The sequence below is a fragment of the Penicillium griseofulvum genome (genome assembly GCF_001561935.1).
Source record: "Penicillium griseofulvum strain PG3 chromosome Unknown contig_11, whole genome shotgun sequence".
NCBI lineage: Eukaryota > Fungi > Ascomycota > Eurotiomycetes > Eurotiales > Aspergillaceae > Penicillium > Penicillium griseofulvum.
In genome coordinates this window covers 95,063-119,063 of record NW_024467432.1, presented here as the reverse complement: position 1 = coordinate 119,063, position 24,001 = coordinate 95,063, and the positions used below count along the sequence as shown (strand labels likewise).

Sequence of the window (24,001 nt, the reverse complement as noted above, 5' to 3'; positions counted from 1 at the left end):
GGGGCCAGAAGGCCAAGCTTACATAACATCCATGCGAACCGTGGATGGAACCTTCCGAGGTTCCAAGGTCGGAAAATAAGCTTGATTTAACGCCTTGGCATTCCCCCCTGCTGCATCTCCCCTAATTCGTCCATCAGATCAGATATTCAGATATTGTCAGATTAGGGCAGGTCTTGCCTAATGCCGACGCACGGTCTTTTCTACAAGACTTTCCTTATTAGGCTGACTAGGTAGTAGATTAGTGTGGCCAACACATCTTTTTGAGCCGTTGCAATGCCATTGGCCGGAAGACTTTGATGGCAAATGCTTTACGCAAAAGATATTATGGCATAGAATTGAAGTCTCAGACAAATTAGGTGCAAAAACACCTTCTCTAAACGTCATCCCAAATCGAGCAACCAGGGGAGAACCCACTCTGAGGACCATTCGCTAAGTTCGAGTTCCCTATTCTGTAGAGATCTTGACTACCCGACTGGGAAGGTACATGCGGGGGAATTCGATCAGATATTGAAGGTCTATTGGGTATATAATGTCGTTCGCAGCTTTGGAATGGAGCTTCTAGTTCGCTACAACTCTACAACTCCTTCTTTTCTCTTGATACCCCTTGCACATCTTCATCATGGCATCTGCCCCTGATACTGAGTCAATCCCTGGCTATACAATCTTCCGTGAGGGGGATTATGAGAGTGTTGCTGCCACTGCCATGCTGCCACAAGCCACCCCGCACCCGTTAGGTACGATATGCCGCTACATTAACTCAGAGAGTACTGCTAACTTCGCACCCTAGATCAACTTTCTATTAAGGAAATCCCCGAGGCAGCAAAGATCATCCGAGATTATGCCAACCCCAAGTCTATCAAGTTCAACTGCCTCACACTCCGTGAGCCCCGCAAAGCGGAATACCGCGCATTCCGTGCTGGTGCCGTCCCAGCTCCTGCCCGTCGTGCTTTTGCCATTGTCATCGTGCGCGAAACAAATAAAATTGCAGAGGTAGTGGCCAACCTCGCCACCGGCAGAGTTGAGGATTGGAAGGACGTTCACGACGTTATGCCTACCCTCACCCTGGAGGATCTCGACGTGATGGAGCGTGCTGCCCGCAAGGACGCCCGCGTCATCCGTGCCTGCAAGGACATCGGTATCACCGATATGAGTAAGGTGTTCTTTGACGCATGGGCTATCGGAATCGATGAGCGCTGGGGATATGAGCACCGCCTCCAGCAGGGTCTAGCTTATTATCGCAACTCTGAGTTCGATAACCAATACGCCCATCCTCTGGATTTCAGTGTTGTTGCCGATACCGAAACAGAAGAGGTCCTCAGCGTTGATATTCGCTACGTGAACGGCGAGCGGACTGCTGTTCCTCTCAAGGAACACAACTATCTGCCAGAATTCATCGGTGACAAGTACAGACATGATCGCTTGAAGCCTATTGACATCACTCAGCCTGAAGGTGTCTCTTTTAAGGTCCGCGGCAATGAGCTAACCTGGGCCAACTTTAAGATGCATATTGGCTTCAACTACCGTGAAGGGATTGTCATTTCCGACGTGAGAACGCACGACATGTATGAGGACCGCGAGCGCACTCTCTTCAACCGTATCTCTGTCGTTGAGATGGTTGTTCCCTACGGCTGCCCCGAGAAGCCCCACCAGAAGAAGCACGCTTTTGATGTCGGCGAATACGGCACCGGTCTGATGACAAACTCCCTAAAGCTAGGGTGTGACTGCAAGGGTGCCATTCACTACATGGATGGTGTTATGTCTACATCTAAGGGTGAGGCCGCCGTAGTTAAAAACGCCATCTGCATTCACGAGGAAGACAATGGTCTCCTTTACAAGCACACCGACTTCCGGGACGGCACGGTGATCTCTGCCCGTGACCGTAAGCTCATCGTCTCCCAAATTATCACTGCCGCCAACTACGAGTACGGCTTCTACCACACCTTCACATTGGATGGGACCTACAAGCTGGAGGTGAAGCTGACCGGTATGCTGAACACATACTGTATGCACCCAACCGAAACCGCCGCTCCCTTCGGTACAGAAGTCGCACCCTCCATTACCGCACACAATCACCAGCACCTATTCTCCCTCCGCATCGATCCTGAAATTGACGGCCAAAACAACTCCGTCGTCCAAAACGACGCTGTCTCCTCCGAAGCGGCCGTCGGCTCCCCAGAGAACCCATACGGAAACGGATTCTACAGCAAGAAGACCCCCCTCCGCACAGCACTCGAGGGCGCAGCCGACTACTGCTACGAGACGAACCGATCATGGGACATTATCAACCCAAACCGCATGAACACCATCGCGAAAAAGCCCGTCGCCTACAAGATCCTCAACAACAACTGCCCCCCTATGCTAGCTAAGCCAGGCAGCACCGTCTGGAAGCGCGCCGCTTTCGCCCGCAAGCCGCTCTGGGTTACTCCTTACAAGGACTATGAGCTCTTTCCAGCTGGTGACTACGTCTGCCAGTCTGACGGCTCTGAGGGACACCCTCACAATTCGACCATCGCTGACTGGGCGCAGCGGGATGGAAACATCGAGAACACCGATATCGTCTGCTACATGCAATTCGGGTTGACGCACTTCCCGCGTACTGAGGATTTCCCCGTCATGCCTGCCGAGCCGGTTAGCATTATGCTGCGTGCGTCGAACTTCTTTGAGAAGAACCCTGGTCTCTGGGTGCCGCCTTCCGCGATTTGTGTCGATACCCAGTCGAAGAATGCGTTTCCTTCTGCTTGTTGTGCCCCCAGCAAATCACGGATGTGAGGGGTGATAGAGCGATGGCATTGGTTTATAGTATGGTGTTTGGAAATGGGTGATACTTGAGGTTGTTTTGTTGTACATGGTAAATAGTGTATATTGCCACTCCTGTTGTATCAGATTGATTCAGGTCAAATTCTTCTCTTGTGTCCGAGATCCATTGTATCCCACTTTGCAGGTAAGAAGAAGGTCAGGAATCTCTCAAAGGCTTGGTTGCTTGGTTATTCAGCATCCAACATGGTCCCAGCAACTGGTGAATTCATGGACCCAATATATTTGGAGACAGACTAGCTGCAGAACTGGATTATTTTAAAATTTGTATGCGCAACTTCAATGTTGGAGATAGATGTTACATATCGTTTTCTTTGCTCCAAACTGTATATCATATGGAGCTTGTATGGAGAACGAGGCGAAGGGGGAGAATTATGTGGATGAGGGTTTTTGTAATCAAATCAATTTTTGATCAATCTAAGGACATTCCGGAAGTACTCTTAGGATAATACATGTAAGAGATAATCTAAAACAAAACCTATACAGCGAACATGGCGTCTAATCTTCACTTCATCTATGCATATGTATAAGTACTCATAAATTCTATCAAACAAGAAGCCTCCATAGCTAGACCTGTGGATCAAGCTCAAATAATATTCTTCAACTCCTGCCCAGCAAGGTGCCGTCTCAGGTTATACGCAATAAGCGCCTCAGCCCCACGTGGGCGTCCACCAGCAGCATGAGGCGAGATAATAAGATTAGGTGCAGCATAAAGCTTCGACTCCTTCGGCAGGGGCTCAGCGGAGAAAACATCCAACGCGGCGCCACCAATGCTACCCTTCTCAAGTGCCGCAAGCAGCGCATCCTCATCAACAGAAGTGCCCCGGCCAACATTAACAACCCAAGCGTGATTCGGCAGCAACGCCAAGCGCTCAGCACTAAGCGCGCCATTTGTACTCGCCGATCCAGGCAGAATCATAACAAGGGCATCAGTCTTGGGGAGAATTTCTTGCAAGCGATCCTCCGCAACAACCTCAAACCCATTCCGCACGCCCGTACTCCGCGCAACACCGGTAACATTAGCTCCGAGCGCAGTCAGCACGGGCGCAAGGCACTTAGCAATATTTCCAAATCCCCAGATAGTGATATTAGCACCCTTGAGGGTACGGAAAGTGCAAGGGGCACGATCAGGCTGGGCGCCGCCAAGATGGCCGGGCCACTCGCCGCGGGACTGGTAATCACGCATTTCATAGAAGCGGCGCGCTGCATTGAGAAGCATGCCGAGGGTGTGTTCAGCGACTGTTTCGTCGTGCAGGCCAGAACCGGTTGTGATAGCGACGCGGGAGGCATCAAAGCCCGCAGCGAGGACATCGTTTGGACCGGCTGCCAGCGACTGGATCCAGCGGAGATTCCTCATGCGAGAGGCTGCATCACGGAGGTTCTCGGCTTTGTTGCTCCATGTTACGAGGAACTCGGCGTCGATTAAAGAGTCGGGAATTGGGAGTGTGACGTCGTAAGGATGCAATTCGACGGAGAAGCCCTCTAGGGACTTTGTGTCGATGTGGAGGGAGGTTGGGTAGAGAAGTTTCATTTTAGGGGGCTGGAGGTGGTTTTCTAGGGTCTTGAGACGTTGGTTAGGGGACATCAAGAGGGAATTGGGAAGCCTCTTATGCTGAGGGGTCCCAGAGATGGTCTGTTGTCGGTTATTGGACGAAAAGAGAAATTTCAATACCCGACGTGGGGGTGAGTTTTGTCGAAACCTAGTGGAGCATACTGTCGATACAGGGGTATTTTACCCGTCCAAGTGCACCTTTCTCGGTAGTCAATGGAAATCTGGTGATAACGCGGGGGGTTTCAGCCGAAACCGGGGTAACTCTTGGGATGCGCAGATGTTGGTGTCATGTGACTTTGAAGTACCAGGTAGACTCTCGACCAGGAGGGAAATAGATGAGATTGAAAATTAGTTAACTGTATTCTGTCTAACTCTGAAATTGAAATATAAAGTCATTATAGAAGGATAGGTATAAAATGCGTAAAGTGTAGATGTAGTCTATCAAGTGAAGGCATCCATTGTATGTCTCTGATTAGCACGTGATATCGCATAGTACAATGCGAGTTTCTGTATCGATTGGAAGATTTAATCATATTATAGGGACTAACTTTCATATGTTCGTCCACTCCTTATGAATTGCCATATCGTTTGTTAACCGCGGGTGTATAAATCTATGTATTCCCTACACTCGACCTATGCGATATATACTATTCTTCGGATACTATACGTAACCAGACATAGCGGCTCATACATGATAAGTAAAAGAATTAACACAACGGGTATCAGTCAATTCGGCCATAGCCTACAAAAAAGTAAACAAGCTATGAAGAGAAAAATATACATCGAACAAGGATATATACGGGGGAATCATAATCCCCCAACACTAATTTTCCACCTACGAAGCACCATCTTTCTCAAGAGGAATCTCAGGACCACTCTCGACAGGGCCGGTGCCCGCCAAAAAGAAGTCAAGTTCACTAGGCCCGCCCTGCGAGTTCTCATTCTCAGCAAGCTGTTCCAGCAAGCTCAGAAAAGGGTCCTTTTCAGATGTGCCCTCGCTACCGGCTGTGGTGTGGGTGCCGCTAGTTTGGGACTGGGCACCTGGAGTCAGGGCCGACTGTGCCATTCCATTTACATTTGTGTGAGCGGTGTCAAAGGGGAAGGTTGCGTATTGCGGGTTTGGCGGCGGTGTTGGTGCTATGTTCAGGCCGCCATCGGCAAGGAAGGCAGGTGGGGAAAGACCGAAGGCCGAGGGGGAGAAGCCCGGGATGGAGAGGTGGGTGTTTTCTGATGTTCCGGCACCAGATAGGTCTGTTCCGGCTGGGAGGGAGAAGATCGAGGGTAAGGATGGTGATTGTTGGTGTTGATTATTTGGAACCGCGTGGAATTGTAGGGTGGGCGAGAGTGAGGCCGGGTGAGAGGTCTTCTGGGACCGAGAATGGGAATGGGAGTGGAGACGGTCTGTGTCTGAGCTATGGGTGGACGTCAATGGTGCGGAGGGCCCAGGTCGTGTAGTTGAGAAGTAAGACGAGAGGTGCTGATACGAGGGTGCTGCAAGTGGTCGTTGATAGTAGTGATCTTGGCGATCGATGAAGTTTGCATTACTTCCTCGAGAGTTAGTGAACATGTAATACGTATAGAAAAGCGAAACCAGTAGACGACTTACTTTGGAGCCAGATCATCCGGCGCATCTATGAGCCGAACATGTGATCCGTCTAATGTCAGACCGGGATATCGGTCGAGGAAGTCTTCGAGGTGGAAGACTGGCGAGAAACGCATTGGGCTACTGGCAAGATTGCGCACTAATTCGGAGTGACACGTATAGATAGTCTGGAGCAGCTCACGCTGGTGCTGCACGCCAGACCAAATATTGCGCAACCAAGCAAGCTGGTGCATCTCTCGAGTCAAGAATTCAGCGCTAGAAGAGAAAACCTCTCCTTCGCGACCATTGTAATGCACACCGTGAACATGCACAGTTCCCGCTGTGCACACACAGTAGCCGACAAAAGCAGGCCACTCAATCAGCGGAGAATTACGACCGAGTTCAACTAGCTCTGCAATGGCATTGGAGTGCGAAAAGCACAAGTTTGTGGCCTCAATTTGCCAGGACTGATGCTGCCCCGTACCTCGGAGCTCTACCAGGTCAATGGGTAGAAAGGGGCGGTAAATCAGACAATGCACCAGATGGTAGATCAACTTGCTTAACAAAAGTGTTGTACTCTCGGGGTGGCCGAACAATGCATCGATAGATGCAAAGACGTCCTGCGTACCGGCCGCCCAGATATCTAATTCTTGTCTAATCTTAGATAGATTCGAAAGCGCATGCCATGGGAAGTGCGAGTCGCCTTTGACTCCACCAGCCGCCAGGTACTTGTTAGTGACACCAAGAATACGCGTGATATCAATCAGCAAGGAGGCAGCACTTGGTGATTTGCGCCTGGAGTCTGCGGGATATTGAATGTTCGGGCCGACGTGGAAGAGCTCTCCCTCCATGTTCAGACCAGCTGCATGTGGCGACCAAGACGGTAGGCGCAGAACAACTGAATGATCAGTAATCAGACACGGACGTCGGGATCCACAGTTGATGAATCTGTCCATCAAGTAGCCAGACCAGAATAGGCGACGCCTCGTTTCTCGCTCGGCAGGCGCGACATTGAGCTTCGAAGGAGCCTCGCGGTACAAATCCAGAGCGACGATCATAGCCACGCAATTTGCTGATCATCGTTAGTGGAATTCATGCAATCACGTAGGATTGAGACTAAGCGTACAAAATGTCATGTAAGCTTTCTTCCCCAACCCGTAGGCATAGAAAGCTTGCGAAAGTAATAATAGAGTCTGTAGTCCTTCTACTGTAGGATTGTCGATTTCGATCATGCGTCTTGCCTGTAACGCCGCATCGAGCCCTACACGCAATGACTGTTCCTCCTGACCAGGCGAGGTTGTGTATCTGAGATTCGTCAGTCAAACATGCAAAGCATGTGACAGGACTTGGAAGCGTGGCGGTTTTACCTGACTGTTATTGCTGAGATCGCCATAGCCAAAAAAGAAGGTAATTGGTTTAGCTGATATCGCTGTCGTGTTGTCGCCTCATCTAGTATATAGAATGGCTTGCCGTGCACTCGCTCGAAGTAAATATCAAGGATTGCATCTGATAAGGGTCCATTGTTTGCCGGAGAGGGCTGTTGCAAAAGATTTGAGTGGCCGGTCGGCCTAGGGAAGGGATCCACATGTTGCGGGAGAGAAGTTGATAAAGCAGATCGATCACTGGAAGAGTAGAGAGTAAATGAAGTGTCGATAGTGTTCCGACGGGTGGGAAAGCTCGGGGGATCGTCCGGGGTATCGGGTGAAGTGGGCGAGATAGGGTTCTTTTCGTCGTGGAGTCGTTTCTCCAACCCATCGACCCGCTTGAGGAGAGCTTCTAACACATCGGTCTTGGGGCCCCGTTTTTTAGGGACGGCATCTTGAAAAGGAGATCAACAATCATGTGATTTGGAGGGGACACTAATTAACTTACCATAAAGACATGGACACTGAAAGACCTTGCATGCCTCACAACTTGGTCGCAAGCGATTACATTTGATCTATTGCAAGTTAAATATAGTCAATCGGGGGAGGAAAAACGTGGACAGACCTTGCGCTTGCGACAGGATTTGCAGTTCATGGTTTCGCGCGGCTCGACCGTCGCACGGCGGGGCGTGAGACGGTCGATGCTGACCTGAGGACGAGACATGGTACATCTACATGGAAGAAAGAGATAAGAAGAAAGAAAGAAAATGGCCTCGGCCAAGAAGTCAAGGGCATTGGAAAAGTCTATACCATGCGGAGAGAAAGAAATGCGGAGAACTGATGTGCCGCCGGAATTCCCTAGTTCGGGAGCTGACATCGCTCTCCGTAATTTATATTGATTTTATACACGATTTTAGCCTATTAATTGTACATTATTCTTATTCTTATTTTGAGTTTACTCTATTTCTAACATCCTATTTCATTCAGAACTCAATCCCCTTTTAATCTGACTATGGCGGGAGTAATTTCCTTTTAGGGAATATTTTTAGGGCTTCGAAGCCAATATCCGAATCTAGCCAACAACATCATGGTTTATATTGTACTTGATGATACTATGTAGTAATTATAGCTAATATTCTGAATATTCTCTATGTTCTTGCCGCTTGGACCCCCCAATTAAGTCTCCTCAATTTACCCGAAGTGTCTCCTGCAGAACCATTAAGTATTTAAAACGTACTCCGTATAAGGATACATCGATTACTTTACTATTGGTCCATACTCAACTACACATGTGATCATCCATTATAGATGCTGTTTTTGATACGGAACATCTCTTCTGGACTTCATTTAACTTTTTGGTGCTTTTGTCAAGGGTTTACTTATGCTCTCTCTATCTCTCTCCCTCTCTCTCTTGTATTCAATGCCAAGTCCACCAACGGTCTTAATAGACTTGGCTATGGACTTTTTAGTCTATTCCTCCGTGCAGAATATGAATTATATCTACTTTATATAGAAGGAAAAAAAAACAGTAAGGTAAAGTACCTAACCTCAAGGCAAAACCTTACCCCGCCTTACAAACTCTGCCATATCCTTCGCGGTGCCACCGATCCTTTCCAATCCTTCAACCACACCAGTACGATCATGAACCGGCCGTTCCTGACTAATTTTAAACCGGCCCTCAATCCGTGTGATTTCAATCCTCATCCCGACAATATTCTTCAAAAGTGCGGCAATGTACTCCCGTGGCGCATCGGTGATTTTCCAAGGCTTCGGTAATGCCGAGGCCTCACCATACCCGCTAGCTCCGGTCGGTGCCGTTTGCACCCCCTGACGGAGCTCTTCCAAGTCTGGGCTCTGGTTCGGACTCAGGTTTCCGTGTGGACCCCCATTCCCAGTTCCACTTCCACCGTGTTTGACATTAGATCTCGAACGCGAACCAGTCTCATCTTGAAACCCCATTATGCCTTCCTCTCCAAGCTGGGCTAAATCGCCGAGCTGTTGGCGTAGAAACAGCTCCGTTTGCTCATCCTTTGTGTCGTGGTAGATATTCGCCCGACCATAGACCTGCACCGCAGCGTAATTCCACGTCGGAGCGACTCTACCTGTGGCGGGGTTGGACTCTGTGTAGAAATTTGGAGTAATGTAGTGGTCTACTGGGCTGGTGAAGACGATCAACACTTCACCAGGAAGTGAATGGCTTGTGGATATTGGTTCTGTGGGGCTTGTTATAGGAAATGCGCCCGGTATACTGATTGTTTTGCTGTCTGAGGCAGCTTCTACCATTGCTTTGCTTTGTGGATTTTGGCGCGCGATGTGGCCACGGAGGACTCCCATGGAGGGATGTGGCTGTGAGGTGTTTTCATCGGCTACATCTGCTTCATTTGTTAAAGCGGATTCGATAGTTTCACTGTCCAACACCCAGGGGATGTGGCTGCATTGAAGAGTCGGGTGATTTTCCGAGGGGAGGGAAGTGGTGAGGACACCTAGTGGGTGTTGTTTAATGAAGGCGTGGAGGGTTGGGAGGTCTCGGACTGCATGATCGGGACGCAGGTGCATCTTTGTGGTTTTCTGTAGATCTAGAAGCAATATATATGGTGTAGAAATTCACTTATTCTACCTTTTTGGAAGATAAATCTGACTGGGTTTTCAATGTTGATTGGGCCTAGAAGACTCCCGAGGTCGGCTAGACGGTGTATTTTACAATACAACAAGACACTGGATGTACATAGTATTTTACAAAGTGCTATACCTCCAGATTGCCTCTGCTAACTGTTTGTAAGATTTTAGTATCCAGTAGGTGAAACGACATGACTCCTAGACTCTATACTTCGAAGTTTTATCGAATCTGTAATAGAAAGCCAGTGTTTAACTATCTCTTAGATGGTCCTAGCTGAATGTACCAAGGTATTATTTCAATTCATGTTCATAGAAACGTATCCTAATTTGGTCTCTATCCCCCTGGTGAAAATATAATTTCTAACCGGACAACAATGGTTCTAAGAATCCCTTCCTTGAATGTATACGGATCCCTCTAGAATTTATATTGTTAGGGAGATTACGCTTATGCATTTTCAAGTATTAGTAGCAGAACAGTGCTGAAACTAGAAAACGTTTAAATTAAAAGAGAGTAGCATCTTCTAGACTTGATATTTTCCGAGAGTCAAGTTATAAGAGTGCGGATGCATAGCTGATTTTAATTCGTACACTAGAGGTGGAGAGGCGAAGAAACACAATGTCTGGAAAATGTAGAGTAGGGCTGACCCCAGATATTCTAAGAAGTTCCCATCTGTTAGGAGTATCTAGCCCTGAAGTATATATCGCTTGTTAGGAGCTATCATTATGATTTAAAACATTGATAATGCCTACTATGTATGTGCCAAAGCCAAGCGCAGGAATTCCTATCATCGGCAACATATATAACAGAAATACCTATTGCAGTTGATCCTAAAAAATATTCATAGGGACAATAAAACACCATCCTTAGACTTGGACTAGTGAGACTAGTCAGACTAGTCATGGATCCATGGATCTCACATAACACAGATAACCCTACAAAAAACAGAACCCAAACCCCCAAAACAAAATCCCAATCCAACATCAACATCTATTGCATCAACAATACACAATAAATGAACCACAAATTACCTACGTAGGTATGCAGTATGCTATATAAACTAAAACAAAGGCCTTCCGGACGCCATGCGCACAAAGTCAAATGGCACATTTTGTCCAACAAGCAACCTCAGCGTCTCAACAGTAGTCCATGCGCTAACATCCTCAACCCCGTACGCCGTCCACCCTGCACTAGTAGCAACAGCCAAAGGATCCCCCTTCCTCGGCCCACTCGTAAGGTCAAGATAAACCTTCCCTCGAGTAGAACGCGGCGAGGAACGACCATTAATACCATAATGCCTCAGCAGAGGCTGCACGAGTAGCGATTTCTCCGGGGGCAGTGCAGAGACAATAACAAAAGGCTGCTCAACCCGCTGGACAGATTGGATGGATGTGAACGGCTCGAGTCCCGCAGCGAGCGGGCCACTCGCTTTAAACCCAACCGTGTAGATTGTGCCAACAGCCAGACTACGTAGTGCGAAAATCGCTGCGGAAGCGTCTGCTTCAGAGCCGGCGAGGATGATTGCTGCGCGGCTGCTATATGCGGACGGCACGTATTCACGAGTCAGGGTTGCGCGGATGCCCTTCCAGGCGGCGTTTTCGCCGATGAAGCGGGAGGTTCCAGGTACGGCTTCGCCAGGCGTCATGGCGATTGTGTCGACTAACCCGATTGCGCGGGCTGCGTCGCTGACTGCGGGGATGAAACCAGTTGTGCTTGGGACTGGGGGATTGACGTAGGCACCGCCGAACTGCGGTTGTAATAGGACAGATTCCATGGACCCTTTTGGGCCGCGGTCGACGGAGGTGAAATTGTGTGGGAGGCCAAGCTCGTTCAGACATTTCTCCATGAACATTGAGTGTGGGGTGGAGCGGAATGAGCCGACAGCATAGAGGTCGCGTTTGGGGAGCTGGCCCATTATGTGTAGGGCTTCGTTGATCTCCGCCGCGGTTAGCTGGCCTGGTGCGGCGATCATTGGGAGGAGGGGGTGGGTGATTGGCGAGAAGACGGTGTTGAGGGCTCGAGATAGCTGACCCATTTGGCCCATGTTGACTGCTGACAGAAGTGGGCCTGGGCCACGGTTTTTAATGGTAGAGCGGAAGTATTCTAGCTCATAGTTCTCTTGGATTGTGTTGACCATGGCGATCATCTTCACGATATCGGCGTATTTGGCGCTTTCCGTGAATATGCGCTGCGCCTCTTCGGATGTCCACTTCCAGGTTCCAGAGAAGTCATGGAAAGCAGATAAAATCATACTATGGCCCTTTTTCTCAAATAGTTGGCGGCGGATCTTCTCTGGCAGCCATAGTTCCACATCAATATACTCGACTCCCCACTGTATCGCTCGCCGCAGGTACTTATAAAAGAGCGCAGGGTCATCTAGAGGAAACTTCCCATTCTCCCTCGTACAGCGAACAGTGAAGATAATCGGTAACTCAGTATGCTGCCGCAACAACATCAACTGCTGACCAACATACTTCAAACTCGGAACAGGCGGAACGGTCGAACCCTCCGGGGCCGGCTCCACCAGCAAATCCACACGGATCTCAACAGCATCCGATCCCACAGATAGGATATCCAAATTCGGCAAAGCAGCATGCACATCGGGAAAAGTAGTCGAGATAAAATTCGTCCTGGTCTTCGTCCGCAAATCATCATGCGGCCTCGTCTGGCCAAGAATCAAAGACAAAAACCGCGATAGATCCCGGCGTAGGAACGGACTCCGCGAATATAAGAACTCATAGTCACAGCTCTCAGTGAGTGAGTCTTCCGGCGCAGAGCCATCTTCCACGCAGTATGTGTTTATTAAAACTAGAGATGATCGCTCGCATCCTTGCAAGCTCCGCGCTAGATCATGCGCTATGATCCCCGCGACCACTGCATCGTTGGCCCGCGCAAGCATCCCTAACGACGCCTCCGTTGTCCATGGCTTGCCCAGAACCTCCGCTACTAGTTGTACAATATGATCTTGGTTCTGGCCATAGATGATCACGACAGTCCCCGCGGCAGTATTGGCGGCCGGTGCGGCGATGTCCACAGCTATCTGGTCTTTGGGCGCAGCCGGGGGAGCGGGATAAGGGATTGTTGTAGCATTGGAAGAGACGGCGCTATTTGGGTTGGCGCTAGGCGGATCCTGCGTCTTGAGGGTTGTAGAGACGGGGGGATCATCTAGCAGCGGAGTGGCCATGTGCTGCGGAAAGGCTGTCGGAATCATAGCATAGCAGTCCCAAGTGTTTTCATACTTGGTGCTGGTGAGAATGTATATGCAGGTCGAAGTATGGGTCGAGACGGGTAAAAATGGGAGTCGGAGAGGGGGGAATAAGGGAACGCAAGGACCAAGTCTTTTTTTTTTTCCAATTCGCCTCTTGTCACAGCCAGGACCTAGCGTAACAGGTAGTATAAAGCAATTAGGAAACGCGGGCCGAACAAGGCTAGCTCCAGGGTATGGGGTAATTGGGGGTAAGTTGAATAAGTGGATGCCAAGGAAATCCTAGGCGGGTAGAGGTTGATAACCTAGCTGCAAGGGTAATGGAAACCATTTGAGACGACATGGATCGATGGAAGAACTTCTCACGGAGGTTCCACCCAATGCAAGTCCGCGACAGTGGACGCGGGGAAAAAGGGACGGAGTTGGGTTTATCCGCCAATCAGCCGTGTTGGGTTTATCCTCCAACCAAATGTCCTGTAAAATTGATATACGTCCATAGGTCAAATTGAATATGGGAATAGGGGAGATCATGATATGCTTAGGAATCATATCTTCCATACACAATCTGTTGATATCAGCCTATATCGAACCTAGCCGGGGTCACCGTAACCTCATGATTACCTGACAGCGGGCTCTATAGCCCCCGTCATCCGATACGAGGGAAACCCACCAATCTACATAAGCCGGTCTCAGCCTCGGCCAGGGCAAATGATCGGCTACTAGAACGGATGCTACATAGCCTATTGTATCCGAGAGAAACAGGCAAACGACTTAGACGCTAGGATTGGTGGAAGAGTACATGGATATAGGTACTTGTATCAGGGACAAATGCCGAGAATTATATGCTCCCATATTCAAAATGCATACCATGAAACAATCATCTGTGCATTGTTTTTTCTGTCCTCGATGCATGGAAAGTAACCAGAGTTAAGTGACAGCATTAAATTGCAACTGGAAGGGAAACACATCCGAAGCATAGTTGCAAACCATGTAGAATAGGTATGGGTGATGGTTTGACACGGGAAAGACAAGAGACATGAAGAAATAGGAAAGATAGAATCGAGACTAGATCCGCCTAGCATTGTATTTCAAACGACCAATTAAGACATAAGGAGAGAAAAATACCGGCCAAATGAAGAGGGGGTATTTGGAAAGTAACAGGCAGTGGGGAAGGGAAAGAGAGAAACGCAGGCCGAGAAATGAGAAGAGTGAAAAAAGGCAGGAAAAGAAGAGAGGTGCTGGTCCAGAGGACAACATGTACGTATCAATATCAGGCACACAAATAGTCACCACCTCACTTTCCAAACCAGGATGGCGCTTTTGGGGGTTTTGTTCACGGTTCCGTGCATCAAGCCGGAGTCAACACTATGTACGAGGGTAGCAACGCAACCGAAGATCGGCACGTGGACCGTCTGACATCTTCTGAGATGTCGGTGTCTACCATGACACAGCATGGTAGATCAGGTAAGGGAAATAAGTTCAAGCAGGAGGCCGAAGGTGTGCAAGCACACATGCATCATTCCATTCGCGGGATATTAGCGGGAAGCGAGAAGTTGAGCCGAGCCAGCGGCCTGTCATTCTCAGCTTGAATCGGCACACATGCCCAAACGAAGACACGCAGTAGGCAATCGCAATCCCATTTGCTCGTTGTGAGACAAAGCATGGGATGGGCAACGCCATGAGCCGGGGTAAATTGAGAACCAAGGTGGAGTCGGACGGAGTTCCAGGTTTCAGGCTCGAGCAAGGAAACACAGGGAAGTGTTTCGAAAAGGCGGACATGACACATATGACAAATGGCACGCGCACATACGACCCGCCCGCACAAGGGCAGGACAGATAACGACAAAATGATGGACGGGCCACTCGCGTGTGGAATCGCACCAATTAACTCGGCGGAGAGATGGCGAGCCCGTTCATCATTTTGGGCAGTGGCTTTCTACGGGCAGTATTTGCCGTCTTGGAAACTCGCGGTGCACCGTGAATCATGCGTGGTTCTGACATCAGGGTAGTATCTAGGTTCGCCGGTGCTGCAGGGTGATTGTCAGTGAGCAAATTGGATTGGGGGTTGGAATATTCGGGCGTACCTCTTGCAGGGACTCTGCCGTAGTCGGCTGAAAGATTATGCTGGCTGCGGCTGCTTGGGGTGAAGAATGTAGCGTTGGCTGTACGCCACAGATGGTTCGAGGTGTCTGAGAGGAAGTCTGTTGTCGACCGGCCGGAGAAAATGGATGTGCGGCCACGGTTGCGCTTTGAAAGGACGATCTCGTCGAACAGGGTCATGCGCGAGTCTTTAGACTTCGGGTTTGTTCGCTCACGGTCACTGATGAACTCATTGAAGCCTAGCGCTGGGTTAGTATTTTATTCGCGGTACCATACCGAGGGGCCGCCGACTTACCTTGTGTCTGTTGCAGAATTGTGACATACTCGGCGTGCTCGCTTGGAAGGCTCTTCAGGAATGCATCCATGTTGAAGTTGTAATACATGCCGGACTTTTTCTTATCGCCACTTGCCGGCACAAGGAACTTCTTATAGGTGTAGAATAAACTGGCGAAGCATCTGACAAACGCCGCGCGAATTTGATCCGGATGGAAGGCTGCATCACACGGCAGACACACCATGGAGGCGCAGCGGTTATGGACTGTCAACCTACACGCAGAGCATTTGTACATGTTTTCCTCTGCCAGTTCGTCACAGATAGCACAGGTCAATTTATCATCCCACACTTGGACTTGGAAATAGTGGCCCTCGGCCCAGCAAGTGCCCTCGTTATTGCCAACAGGCTGGTTTGAAGATTGGGGCATAATTGTGGATGCAGCGATGGTAGACTGCGCATACACAGATGGAGCGTATGTGGATCCTGCACCATAATCAGTGTTGAGAGTGGTCACTGAGAGATTGGAAGCATGACCCAGGAACGGAGCACTTGGACGTCGACTCATTCCAAACGACGAACTACGGCGCGAGGCGGCGTCGAAATGACCGGAACGCTTCTCGCGCAATGAAGCTTGCAATGCCATACCGGAATCATTTCGTGAAGAGGGGGCTGGTGGAGGAGGGAAGTAGCCAGAGGTAGGCGAACTCTCTCTCGGAGATGGCGGAGAGGCACCTGCTCTCATAGTGGAGCTGGTCCCTGGGCGCTCCGATCCGCGAGATGAGTACCCACGAGACGGACCGGCCTCGTTTCGGGCGTGCAGGAAAACGTTGAAGATGGGAGGTGTATAAGAGCCTGGCATCACGGCCGTTGCACCGAAGGCACTGGAGTTGAGACCGACATATTTCGCGAGATTTGTTGCAGGCGCTTTGGATGTGAAAGTGGCCTTGCTCTCTGACATGAATGAATCCCATGGGTACGTCTCGATTGCATACGCAGGAGGCCCGGTGGGTACGTTGAACCTAGTGTGCTGAGGGGCAGCGAGTTGCAGCAAGGACAGGAGCTTCCTGCGCTGATGACGCGGAAGAGAGGTCGGTTGAATGGTACTTTCGATCATATTGTTGTCCAAATCAACTAGGACAAAGTCGTCCGTGGGCAACTCCACCTTCTCGTACCGACGCTCGATACCCACGATGTATGGGCAAGGGGCCTCGAGGGCCTGGATTAAACGCGCGGGAAGGACAGGAATGAGGACGCCTGTCCATTCCAGAGGGAACAAAAGATCGATCAAGGATCTGGTCGCGAGATAGAGCATGGAGGTGTGGGAAGACAAGAAGATGATACGGGATTCGGTAAGAGCGTACTGTGCATGTGTGTGGTTAGCAATGTGGTATGTCAACTAAACTAGCGAATCAAGCCTACCTCAAAGAGAATGATAATATTAGGAACCGACAAAGTGCGGAACAAGGCATAGAGATCAGTCTGGAAATCAGTCAGCAAAAGTTTCAAAAAAGAAGTTAATCCAAGAAGTGCGGTTCACGTACATTCCGAGAACCAGGGATCTCATTGGGAGCCTCTTTGCGTGCAAATAACCGTAGCTCACGAATCGCAAGCTCGACCTGAGTCTTCGAAGATATTGGACAGAATGCTTCTGTACAGAGATTCATGACATATCGCTCCAGCGGCTGCCATACACCCATGCGCGGCGAGGCCGGAGGCACGTGTTGTAGACTGCCCTCCGTCATGGGCACCACAATAGCCTTGAGCCATTCCTTCCAGAAGCTCGTCATCGTGCTCTCTCGGCCCAAGATACCGTAGGCACGGGGAATCCAGAAGCCAGTATCACCATCGGTCAGACCCTCGATCTTGGAGGCCGCGCCATGCCGGACCGGACGAAGCAGATCGGTCATTAGGCCAATTTTCTCCTCCACGGCGCTGATATCATCTTCGAGTTGTTCGCGGGATTCGGATCCTGACGGGACGGTCGGTAGCTGGGCTAGGAGCCGGGATAGTTTGGCCCGCTCTGATGCTAATCGTTCACCCAAGCTTGCAGCCAGTTCACGCTCTTCGTCGGTCATATTGTCCTTTCTCCATTCCTCGCAGCGCTTCTCGAGTTCCTCCGCAGCATTTGGGTTCAACGGTATCCAAATAATCACACAGATGGCGTGTAATCTGGAGCCATTGTCCGTTGTCATGGCAAATCCATGCCAGGTAGAGCGAGGTCGTTGATCGGAGGAGACGATGTTGACATCATTCGGAAAGGCGAACATAGGAACGTAGTCGGGGAAATTGCCGCGCTGCTTCGTCTCGTCTGGCATGCCGCGTGTGGGGTATCGGTCGAGGAGAACGGGCTCGAATCGTCGTTTCAACGGGTGCATCGTAGGAGATATTTCGAGAGGTTGCGGAACAGGGATTACTGAATTGTAGTTGCTAAGTCGCCGCGAAGTGCGCACCGAAGCTGGAGATAATCCGTCAGCTAGTGCATTTTTTTTTTAAAAAAAGGGTCCCAGCCACGATCCGGTTCCATAATGATTAGGGAATGGAATTAGAAAGGGAGCTCTTACCTTGACGAGCAATTGACGGTTGCCGCTTCATACTATTCATATCCCGAAAGGCCATGTGGCGTCGCACGCTCCCAATACCCGACCTCAACAAATTACCGCTAGGTGCGGGTGAATCGTCGGAGACAATCTTCTGCGTTCGAACCCTCGATCGCGGGCGGGTATTCGGTGTAATAGCGCCAGCACTCAAGCTCAAGTCGGTTAGAAAGGACTCACGCTCGTTGGCGAACTTGAACAGCGCGGAGTCGAAATCGAAGTCCTCAGAAAAGAGAGCCGAGGCACGCAGGGGTGACGAGGCACCCTTGACGGTCATACTGCTCCGGTTACTGTTACTGCCAGCAGCATTTGTGCCTTCTGAACCCTTTGAGAGTGTGGATAGTCGTTGGGTAGAGCCCCTGTGACCAGCGAAGAGCGTCGAGTTTGGCCGGGAGACATCCGAGTTATGTTCCTCCTCCGCATCAGCATCTTCTTGAATGGTATCTGCTAGCGCAGGTCCTGGAGATGCAGCACCATTGGCACGGTAATCTTCTCCCAATCTCTGGAAGGTATCCAGGATCTCTGTACCATCCACACCGGCTATCCAGAAGTAGTCGGCTAGAGGAGCGCCCTCAGAGTTGCTTGACGATGGCATTGTGGAGAGAGTCACGGCGGACTGTTGGTTAATACCTTAATTGTTACCACATGGATATTATTAGGAGAAGGAATGAGGGGGGGGGGTTGAGCGCATGTAGAGGGGGAAGCTGGTAAAAATGGGGGAGAACGGGAGGGAGGGGCAGTTCAAAGCGAAGATCAATTTTGGGGGGTTTAAGGTCATAACGTTGTATTAAAAAAGGAGGTCTTTTGTGTGTGTATTCTAGGGTATCATTTCTATCCTTTCTTTCTGCAAGTATTTTATTATTATTATTTATTATTTATTTTCTTTTCTTTTTTTTTAAATTTTTTTCTTAACGGGTAGTTGCTGTATAGGAATAAAAGAAGTGAGCCTGGGCCATTTCTATGCACAAGAATTTTGACCTGCAGGCACGGGCTGGACTTTAAAAGGGGATACATCCGGGGTATATAAAGGTTGGTATTTCCTGTACACACACCCCCAGGGGTTTGTCAATGATCCATGGTAGTAGAAAACTGGGTCTTTTAATGTTCATCTACACGACCTCCAGAGCTACCTACTCTGTACTCCGTACGGAGTACTCCGTAGTAAGATGGACTTTATACTACACTGTTACTATGCTAAAAAGGGCTCTTTCTCTCTTTTTTTTTTAGGGGTTTAGCTTAGTACGCCACAATGTCATTCTTTTATCTCGGGACTTTCAGGGGGTGAGACGATCAAGTACTTAAGGAGTAGGCTTTCAAGTACAGTGTACATATGCACCATGTCGGAAATCATCTTTTCAGTAAACAATTGCTTTCTTTTATAATAGAATCTAGTACTCCGTCCAACATACACTTTCTATAATAAGTTGAACTGGGTTTCGAGGAGGTAAGTGGAGCTGAGACGATCCATACTATAGTCGGGCAATGTGGAGCAGGGGGGTGTGAAGTTGCCTGTTATAAAAAATTACCTACAACATACAACATACTCTGTACATTGTAGGCAAACCCATATACTCTGTGTGTATTTTAACCCTATATCTCTAACTATAAGTCTGCGTATGTATACATATACATATACTCCTAATTTACGACACTTCCCTACAATATCCTTTTGCAACTGTTCCCAGGATTTCCAACTTGAAGGTTTTAGGGTTATTTCAACACTATACATTAGTACGTGCATATATGATGAGGCGGTGGAGATCAAACCTCTTCAAAGTAAAAATTAAAACATTGGAAATTTTGATAATGATCTTTCACTACAGAGTCTAGACTCTATAACCCCATAGGGTTGAAAAATCTGGACTCTTTAGGACTTTACGTGGAGTATACGTACCCAACCCATATGTGACATCCCGTACGGAGTAGAATACGTGGCCTTGGGCTGAATGAATTCCACTTTTCTTTATTTTAAAAATTTTTTTTATAATGAGCAAATACCCAAATTATCCCCAGAACCCCGGAGCTTGCCGGGAAGCAACTGCCGTGCGATAAAAATTAAGCGTTGGCTGCATGGCAAGGCTGGTTTCCGCCCGTGCTAGTGGCGCCAGAGAGCACATTGGACCATTACACTCTATTCTGAAGCCTCTTGCGTTGGATATGCCAAGAGAAGATATTACACACTAAATTTAAGAGAATGCCAATAATATTGTGTGGGCCATAAATGTGTACAAACCGCCCTTGCTCCATGCAACTCAGCGGCTGGATGCACCAATCCAACTGGAGTTCCATATCGTGATACAATAGCGGAAACGATCCGGTGAGTCAGTTGCACACCGCGTTTCAAGTGCGTTTCCGGCTCATTAAGTTGCCCGTCGTCAGGAACCCCTTGTCTCCCATGGCGCCACGCCATTCAATCGACAACTGACCTAGCGTGACACGACCGTCCCGTCGCAGGTCCTTCTGGAGAGTTTCAAGTCCCTCGTTCTGGCCCTCTTCTTGTTCCATCAAAAATGCTACTTGTAGGACATCCCGTGGATTGAGTGTGGGTAGTGCCGTCATGTCCAGGTTCATCGTCTCCCAATTTAGCGATTTTGATTGGAACGGTGGCTTAGGATTTAGTTTTGTTTGCTATCCATCCCTCAACGTTAGCCAAGTTGTTGAGCATTTCCGCCCCCGGTTATCAGGTACACTTCGCCGTGGCCCCCCCCCCCCAATTCGCTGGGGATCGATAGGAAATTCATACCTTGACTACCACCGCGCCCTCACCCACGTTTTCCAATTGTGCCTCCAGGGCAAACCGGAGTAACCTAGTCTTCCCGTACGGACCGAGTGACTTATTATCTACCTCAAGTGGCGGCAGTTCGGATGCCTTGGTCCGAACGCTCAAACAGGGCTGTGCCACAAACTGGTATAGCTTGCGGAAGGTCCTGACCCGGCCACTAGCTGCCTGGGAGTCTGAGCCAATCTTTGTCTCTGTATAGCTGACACTGACAGCTAGTATATGGTTTCCTTCCTCCTTCAAATCAAACCGTAGGATCTTTTGTAATGATTCGCCGATCTTGAGCCCGTCTGCTGATGCAGAGTCACTGGGTGGCTCCAGCTCCAGTGCTGCGACTGACGAAGGTGTTTGCATTTCGGCTACTATGCGAACTGATGTAAGGACTCTCTCATTGTCGTCATCATCGATCTCATTGTTCGTGCTGAGCGTGCATCCGAAGGTTTCCCCGACGTAGACGGACCCGAAGGAGGGAGGTAAAGTAAGCTATTGTCGTTAGTGAATAGCTTCTTTGCAAGGGCTTGATCACAGTCTCACAAGAGGCGCTAAAATGAACTGATCATCGGAGTTACCGGATGGACAGCTTAGCGAGGCTTTCGTGGAGATTATACTGTTAGACATCGGGAGGGGATATTGATAGGAAAGGGACGGTCGCGCGAGGCTATGTATTGAAAGTTAGGAACTGCCATCAACCCCAAGATGTGGATAACTGGAATTACCGCAACACTAATCAATAATTAGCTTGCAGGTCCAACAGTGGGTTGTATTCACATACCTTTTAGGGAGACCGCATGTGGTTCCTTCGGGGCATCAGCGCCCGACAGAGCCCGCGGACGTGACATTGGAGAATAAACTTAGATATCAGTTCCAGAGGAAGAATAAAATGGATCAAAGAATCAACTGCAATGCCGGACTCTGCAGTATAGCGTCATCTTGTCGATGAAGAGGGACAAGTCCACAGTTCTCCACGAGCTGATAGCGATAGGGAAGCTTCCCCAAAACAAACAGTGCAAACGTCCACTCTTTCTAAAGTGTGTGCCACCTCCAAGGACTTCAAGGTCGACATCTCCTCTTACTGTCTCACTACGCATGGATGCGTACAATTGTTGTCAAACAATTGATTTCCTACTATTTGACTACATACGTATTATGTTTCTAGGTAAGTTTGGCCATGTGTTGAACTGCTCGATTAGTGTCATAGCTCCCTGGGGGATGCTACCTAATAGGGAAGAAGCTTGGATTTCTTTAGGGCTGAGTATGTATATATAATATGTACGGTATGTCCTACTGTGTATAGTGGACAAACAACCCATACTGTCTCCTTATTCCTCCGTATACCAAAGTTAATGCATAAACGGTGAAGCACATCTAGAACATGTCCTACTTACTGACAGCTTTCTGAGACTTCATGCAAAGTCATATGACACTCCACGTGGGGCCTTCTTTGAGTGTTGCTTCCCACGGAATACACATGTAACTAGCCTTTTCTTTATTATATTTGCAGTATAAGACCTCAAAGTTATTCCATGTTCCCCTGTCTTTCCTAAAGGTACTACTCCCAGGACCGAGAACAATTCAAATTGCGCATCGCAATCCTTCCAGTGTCATGCAAGTATCCATGCCTGAGAAACGCACGCTTCCATGGCTAAACACACTTACCAAAGACTTCTTAGAAAGAGATATACGCAATGAGAAACAAATGTAAGTAAATATCGAGGTCTAGCATACTTCAATGGGCTAATCGGCGTTCCTTTTAGCATGTCTATCACTGCACACAATATCGGCGGAACCAAAGATGTCCCGGAAATCTCATTTGATGTTGTTGGATCTACCGGTAGTGTCTACAAAACGATCATTGGGAAAGTACCTCGCTGTAACTGTCCGGATGTCAGATTCCGAAAGGCGCAGTGTAAGCATATCTGCTTTGGTAAGTCTCAACAAAGCCCAGTACATATAGAATACTGCTTCGTGTACATCCCTACTGCCAGTCTCAGACCTTTTTATACTAATGCGTTGTCAAGTCCTATCCGCAATGGATGTCCCTGGGATACTGAGGTACCAAAGATCATTTTTGCCGTCTGTGAGTTATTGCAAGCATCGATCGAGTATCATACTATTTATACACACCCCTGACCAAATTACGCGTTAATAGGAGCTACGTCAGATGCTTGCTTCATCATCCTTGGAAAATATCGAGGACAAGAGTACTCTTATCTCGGCCAAGAGAAGGAAGCCTGTCGAAGGCAAATGCCCAATTTGTTTCAATGGGTTCAGCAGCCAGGGAACTATGTTGTGCCATGCATGCGGCAACAATGTCCACGAGGCTTGCTTTAAGGAGTGGGAGACCATTATACATGCGTCTAAGGATGTTGTCTGTTGTCTTTACTGGTAAGTGATAACAGCTTATATGAGGAAGAACTTGAAATCTAACAGCGCATTTAGCCAAGTGCCGTGGAAGAGGGATTGCGTGGAATCTATTAAATAGAACGAATCTTTAGATATTCTTTTAAAAAAAAAAATAAAAAAAAAGGAATGAAAGGTCTTACCCGGGTTCGAACCGGGGTTGGTGGAAAGATTTCCAATAAGATATCAAAATCCACAGTCATAACCGCTAGACCATAAGACCATAAGACCAACTAATATTGCAAGGGTTCTTTCAGAGCATATTAAAAGAAACAATTCCAGAATGTATCAGTTTCCTGTCCTTTTACTTCAGGCAGTTTTTCTTTGGGAAATATAGGAATGTCTTATTTTAAGATAGCTATCATTGATACTCTTCGGTTCAACCATGCATTGCTCTATCATTAGGCTGGGAGTAACAAGAGATTAGTTACGATTTATCGGAGAAATTATCCTCGAAATCGGGAATGTGTTCGAAGGCGGTTCTGGGATGAGGTAAACATGTTTACACTGCCCAGCTGGATACTATGCATAGTATCACAAATGACATCTGGAACTCTTCAATGTCGAGTCTTGATACTGCTTATTCCTACAGTTAGAATATGTTACAAAACTCATTCATGCTGTCGGTCAAGTCAATTATGACAAAAAAAAAAGCAGCTCCAACCTGGGTATCAAATCAAGCTCCAACGGCCCAACACACAAAAATCAAAAAAAGCCACCAAC

At 48.6% G+C, this 24,001-nt stretch overlaps 7 protein-coding genes across 7 annotated transcripts; 1 reads left to right on the top strand and 6 right to left on the bottom strand.

Moving 5' to 3' along the window:
• Positions 1–619: 619 nt before the first annotated feature.
• Positions 620–2,769, top strand: PGRI_085590 (peroxisomal copper amine oxidase; the record flags this gene model as incomplete). The annotated part of the gene is made up of 2 exons (XM_040796273.1): positions 620–734; positions 788–2,769. 2 exons carry the CDS (start codon positions 620–622, stop codon positions 2,767–2,769), a joined length of 2,097 nt encoding a protein of 698 aa, XP_040650811.1.
• A 631-nt stretch (positions 2,770–3,400) lies between these two features.
• PGRI_085580 (phosphoglycerate dehydrogenase) lies at positions 3,401–4,345 on the bottom strand (the record flags this gene model as incomplete). Its single annotated transcript, XM_040796272.1, has 1 exon — positions 3,401–4,345. One exon carries the CDS (start codon positions 4,343–4,345, stop codon positions 3,401–3,403), a length of 945 nt encoding a protein of 314 aa, XP_040650810.1.
• An 856-nt stretch (positions 4,346–5,201) lies between these two features.
• Positions 5,202–8,036, bottom strand: PGRI_085570 (transcription factor domain-containing protein; the record flags this gene model as incomplete). Its single annotated transcript, XM_040796271.1, has 6 exons — positions 5,202–5,910; positions 5,973–7,020; positions 7,075–7,253; positions 7,316–7,766; positions 7,821–7,887; positions 7,938–8,036. The coding sequence occupies 6 exons, from the start codon at positions 8,034–8,036 to the stop codon at positions 5,202–5,204; spliced, it is 2,553 nt and encodes an 850-aa protein (XP_040650809.1).
• Positions 8,037–8,860: 824 nt separating this feature from the next.
• Positions 8,861–9,868, bottom strand: PGRI_085560 (FMN-binding negative transcriptional regulator; the record flags this gene model as incomplete). Its single annotated transcript, XM_040796270.1, has 1 exon — positions 8,861–9,868. The coding sequence occupies one exon, from the start codon at positions 9,866–9,868 to the stop codon at positions 8,861–8,863; it is 1,008 nt and encodes a 335-aa protein (XP_040650808.1).
• A 1,118-nt stretch (positions 9,869–10,986) lies between these two features.
• PGRI_085550 (type I 3-dehydroquinate dehydratase) lies at positions 10,987–13,110 on the bottom strand (the record flags this gene model as incomplete). Its single annotated transcript, XM_040796269.1, has 1 exon — positions 10,987–13,110. The coding sequence occupies one exon, from the start codon at positions 13,108–13,110 to the stop codon at positions 10,987–10,989; it is 2,124 nt and encodes a 707-aa protein (XP_040650807.1).
• A 1,905-nt stretch (positions 13,111–15,015) lies between these two features.
• PGRI_085540 (dDENN domain protein) lies at positions 15,016–18,694 on the bottom strand (the record flags this gene model as incomplete). The annotated part of the gene is made up of 7 exons (XM_040796268.1): positions 15,016–15,158; positions 15,216–15,470; positions 15,527–15,724; positions 15,782–16,865; positions 16,925–16,984; positions 17,047–17,960; positions 18,067–18,694. 7 exons carry the CDS (start codon positions 18,692–18,694, stop codon positions 15,016–15,018), a joined length of 3,282 nt encoding a protein of 1,093 aa, XP_040650806.1.
• Positions 18,695–20,439: 1,745 nt separating this feature from the next.
• On the bottom strand, positions 20,440–21,717 carry PGRI_085530 (trafficking protein particle complex subunit 13; the record flags this gene model as incomplete). Its single annotated transcript, XM_040796267.1, has 5 exons — positions 20,440–20,727; positions 20,843–21,361; positions 21,413–21,536; positions 21,595–21,601; positions 21,651–21,717. The coding sequence occupies 5 exons, from the start codon at positions 21,715–21,717 to the stop codon at positions 20,440–20,442; spliced, it is 1,005 nt and encodes a 334-aa protein (XP_040650805.1).
• Positions 21,718–24,001: the final 2,284 nt, after the last annotated feature.